The 5,225-nt window shown below is 39.3% G+C and overlaps 1 protein-coding gene across 1 annotated transcript; it reads right to left on the bottom strand.

Moving 5' to 3' along the window:
* Nucleotides 1-1,381: 1,381 nt before the first annotated feature.
* On the bottom strand, nt 1,382-4,791 carry LOC131224712 (receptor-like protein EIX2). The gene is made up of 2 exons (XM_058220021.1): nt 3,953-4,791; nt 1,382-3,502 (listed from the first exon to the last, which is right to left on the bottom strand). Exons 1-2 carry the CDS (start codon nt 4,764-4,766, stop codon nt 1,617-1,619), a joined length of 2,700 nt encoding a protein of 899 aa, XP_058076004.1. The 5' UTR covers nt 4,767-4,791; the 3' UTR covers nt 1,382-1,616.
* Nucleotides 4,792-5,225: the final 434 nt, after the last annotated feature.

Below are 5,225 nucleotides of genomic sequence, written 5' to 3' on the forward strand. Positions count from 1 at the left end.
TTCACGATATCAAGGGGCAACCGATGGTATGACTGAGTTTACCAGTGTGGCCCACCCAATGAGAGGAGAACTTCCTGCGAAGTGATCATTATTCCTTTTCCACGGATAGGATATTCTACAAATATGATATATTGGCATAAAAAATATATTATATATATATATATATATATATATATATATATATATATATATATATATATATATATATATATATATATATATATATATATATAGCAATTGCCAGGTGGCCCAAGGCATGTCCAAGATTCTGGTTTTACATCTTATGCAGCTGAAAATCTAGCTTTTACAAGGCCGGTCGGGTTATGTCACGTCCAAAAATCTGGTTGTCTTTTATGCCACTGAAAATTTAGCAATTACCAGGTGGGCCATTAGAATGGACTTCTTTTGTCGATCCATTTGTTTCATACGCCGGCTGGGCTTCCGATGTTTTATTTTTATTTTTTTATTAAATGTTCAAGGTTGTATTTTGTTATTGAGAAATGATCCAGTGGTTCAGATCATTATAAGTTACAGTGCTACTTGTTCTATTGGGAGACTTTGATACTCTGACTGATCGATCAATCTATGCCGTCCATTGGTCCAGTATTCATTTCAGGGTCTACAATGCAAAAAATCACATTTGTTGGATGATTCAATCCATACTTACCCTTTTTTCAATTTATATCTATCTGTTTGTAGGGTATTTGTAAAGTTGTGTAAGGGTATTTTTGTCATTAATGAAATATCAACATATCCATTATGATAACAGAGAAATCATGTGAGTTAGGCTGATTTACCATCAAATCGCCACACGACTCGAAGTCCCTATGAGTCATATCGAATCGTGAGTTTTAAATCCATGCTCCTGACCAACCATTAACTCAAATGCTTTCGTAAGCCACCTTGTAAAACTTACACAGATCAGATGATCAAATCCATCCAAAAATTTCCCCACTTTTTCTGTAGCCTTCCATTTCCTGGGCCATTTGATTGGATGGTTTGGATCATTTCATAGAAATACTTACTTTGTTCTACCAACGGATCCCAAAACATAGATGGCCCAAATTGTAGAATGAACCTATTTTTGCACGAGGTATCTTACTGTCCATTTTGCAGTTGATTGATCGTATGACCAGAATCATTTGATCTGGTTAAGATTTGCATGGTAGTCATTGAAATATGTCATTAGCCTGTGGATGGTCCAATTAATTGATTGGACAGAGCATTGGACCATTACTCGTGTTAACCTTGGTAAGAAAGGCTTTCACAGGCAATCCGCATCAGTTTCTCTTATTGGCATGCCCCAATTGATGAGGAGAGCAACTGGCTTATACAAAGTAGGAATATTTATTATTTTTAATTTTTTTCTAAAAGAAATGTAGGAGCACACCAATTGTAATTTTATTGATAATTATTATATACATTAGAGGGGGCTATACCGTCCGATTCTCTCCCCAAATTCATCACTAAAGCTTTCTATTACAACTCTCATTAATAGTACTAGAAAAAAAAAAAAAAAAACACCATCGTGAAGCATCCAACATTACAACAATTATTCATTACACATTACTTGGATTTCTATCAAACTTCTTCAATATAACATCCAGTGACAATTACTAAAAGAGTCTATCTTTCATCTCATCAAAGAAGTGGTAATAGACAATCCTCCAAGACCTCTTGAGCACTAAAATGCCACATAAGGCCCAAAACCCAACTGCAAATCCTGGTCCCAGCCCAGAGTAAAACCAACGCATCTCATCCTCTTCTTCATCTTTTTCAACGTCACCAGGACCTAGAGGAGTCTCATCGCTAACACACTTATTTAGAAGAAGAGGTCCACAAAGTCCGTCATTGCCCATATAAATAGAAGGATCTTGAAATGTCTGGAGCTGATTTCCAGATGGAATTTTTCCCCACAAGTTGTTAAATGACAAGTTCAACCAACTTAGAAAAGTTAAATTTGACATGCTCAGAGGAATTGTACCTGAAAGCTGATTTTTTGAGAAATCAAGAGACTCCAGTGATGCCAATTTACCAATCTTGTTTGGGATCCTTCCGATCAAATGGTTTCCAGATAAATTTAGGACATGCAATCCCAAAAGACTTGTGAGTCCTTCAGGGATCTCTCCAGACAAATTATTTCTTGAAAAGTCCATGCACGTAACCAGCGAAATTGTTTTTGTGTATTCAAGCATTCGTCCCTTCACTGACACAAGCAAGTTTTCCTTGTAATATGATGATTCCGCCCCTCCATAGGAAAGAACATGGTTTATCTTCTGCTCATTCTTCATCGCCAAGAGATTTTCAAAACTTTGGGGAATTGAACCAGATAAACAATTTTGTGCCACATCAAGGAGCTGAAGAGAAGTTAGGTTTAGTAGTTGTGGTGGGATGTTGCCAATAAACATATTGGATCGTAAGCGCAAAATTCTTAAAGCTGGAAAGCTTTTGCTAATCCAAGTGGGAATATGACCTGAGAAATTGTTGTATCCAAGGTCCATAGTCTCCAAACCAGCACATTTTTTCAGGAACAAAGGGATTTTTCCTGATAGTCTATTGTTGCTCAAGTGCATTGTTTGGAGCTGACCCAACTGACCCAAAGACTTGGGTATTTCTCCTGATAACCTGTTTTTGCTCAAATCAAGTGCCTTAAGTGCTACGCAATTACCCAAACTTAATGGAATGATACCACCAATATTGTTTCTTGAAAGATCAAGGACAGTCAAGGAATTCATTCCTTCAATGGATGAGGGAATCATGCCACTGATTTGGTTACCTTTGGCGGAAAAGAATTCTAAATACTGCATTGTGGATGTAAAATTTGGTGGGATTGGTCCAGAAAATTGATTGTTGGAGAGATCAAGTACTCTAGCTCCATTCAATAAGCAGGGTATGGGACCAGTGAAATTATTCAAACTCAAATCAATGTCGGCCTGAGGATGCATTTTTAAAAGGTTGGGCAATTGGCCAAAAATCTGGTTATTTGAAAGGTTTAGTGAAAGAAGGTGGGGTGTTAAATCCCAAAACCAGGTGGGGATGATGCCAGAGATGGTTGTGTTAGAGAGATGCAAGTCTTCTACATATTTTTGTGTTCGTAGCCAGAGAGGAAATCGAGGACTTAAATGACATGATCCTAGGTAAATGTAAGAAAGCTGAAATGGAGGGGCCCAATCAGAGTGTGGATCAAAAACTAAAGAATTGGAAGACAAATCTAAGGACGTCAACTTTTTGAGGTTTTCAAAAACACTTTCAGACACGTTTCCTGTCAAGGAGTTGTAAGAGAGGTCAAGCGAAGACAAGTTAGAAAGTTGTCCTAAAGTTGTTTGGATTGTCCCATTCAACTGATTCGCACGGAGAGATAAATATTGTAAGGAAGACAATCCTCCAAGAGCTGCAGGGATATTCCCATTCAACTGATTCCCACCGAGAGATAAATATTGTAAGGAAGACAATCCTCCAAGAGCTGCAGGGATATTCCCATTCAACTGATTCCCTGAGAGATCTAGTTCTTCTAAGGAAGACAATCCTCCAAGAAGAGCTGCAGGGATTGGACCTGTCAGCATGCAATCGGATAGAGAAAGGCGTTTAAGATTTTTGAGCTCATATAACCAATCAGGAATGGCCGCATGCATTTTGTATCCATACAAAGACAGGCTTTCTAACTTGATAAGCTTAGTTATGGATCTTGGAATGCTACCTGTTATATTCTCACTGAATGACAAAGAGAGAGACTCAAGTGAGGTAATATTCCAAATAGAGTTGGGGATTCCTCCATGCAGCTGACTGAAAGATAGATGAAGTATCTTCAGCTTCCTCCAGCTGCCTTCAAGGAACTCTGACCAATCAACCCTGAGGTTATCCTCAGTTGATCCCAACCACAACTCTTCCAAGTTAGGAAGTTGTGAAAAATGATCATAAGGAACCTCACCATGGAAGTTGTTACCTGAGAGACGCAAGGACACGAGGCTACTAATGTTAGCTATCCAGTTTGGAATGCTAGAATTGAAGTTGTTGCCACGGAGATCAAGGATACGGAGAGATGTGAAATTAATAGAAGGAAGAGTTGGAGAAATATATGAAAGACCACAACCTTGTAAGTGTAGCTCAGTGAGGGAAGGAAACATGTTCAGTACGTGCACCCAATCATGGCTTGCCATGGAAAGGTTCACCCTAGACATGTCGAGGTAACTGAGAGAAGGTAAGCTTGTCAACCACCAAAGGTTTTTGGCACTCAAAGAATGGGAAAAAAGCTTCAGGGAAATGAGTTTAGAGAGGTTTCCAAGCTGATGAGGGATTCTCCCGCTGAATCCTGCCCATGTCAAGTCCAGATGCCTCAACTCCTTCATTGAACCCAGGAAATCTGGAATTGGTGCGCCATTAAAAGCATTCAAGCTCAAGTCCAAGAACTGAAGATGCTTCAATTGAACCAGAGCTGGATCAATTCTGCCACTTAGACTGAATGCTGGATCTAATAGGCCTCCATCAGCCCAAAAACTGTAGTTATAAGATGTGTGGAGGTTGAGTTTAAGAAGAAACCCAGTTTTGTTGTTGCAGGTAATTCCTCTCCATTTGCAGCAGTCAGAGGCATCATCCCAAGAAGCAAGAAGATTGGAGGGATCGTTCAGAGCCTTCCGGATGGTGGTGAGAGCTTTTCTCTCGGAATCGAAGCAACCACTCACCTTCCAATATCCTCCCCAATATATTAATACATTTAAAAGAAAGACAGAAATAAGAAAGCTTCTCTGCTGAGAATAAGAACTCTCCATTCCTTCTCTCTGCTCTAGAAAAGGGAAATTGATTCTTTGCTGATTTCTCCTTCCCCTCTCCTTTATTTATAAGATCTGAAGACCGCAACCATCCATCATGCTAGTTCACCACTATTTTCTCTTTACGCTTATCAAGCAATCCTAACCATCCACTTAAAACGGTTGAAGAGTCACCACCGGGAGCGGATTGGGTTACGCCTCACCTAAGACGGTGCGGCCCTTGCCATAGTGCCCACCCTGATGTATTTATTCTGTATCCATGCCGTCCACCTTGATGTATTTTATCCACCCCGTTCATCTAATTTTCCAGCTCATTTTATAGTATCATGCTATAAATGAGGCAGATCCAATTCTCAAGTGGATGACACCTCAAGAAACAGTGGTAATTAAACCCACACCATTAAAAACTAATATTTTTGTTTTGCCTTCGTTCATGTCTGTGTGACATACTAGAGATGG

This window comes from Magnolia sinica, chromosome 14 (genome assembly GCF_029962835.1).
Source record: "Magnolia sinica isolate HGM2019 chromosome 14, MsV1, whole genome shotgun sequence".
In the NCBI taxonomy this organism is placed as follows: Eukaryota; Viridiplantae; Streptophyta; class Magnoliopsida; order Magnoliales; family Magnoliaceae; genus Magnolia; species Magnolia sinica.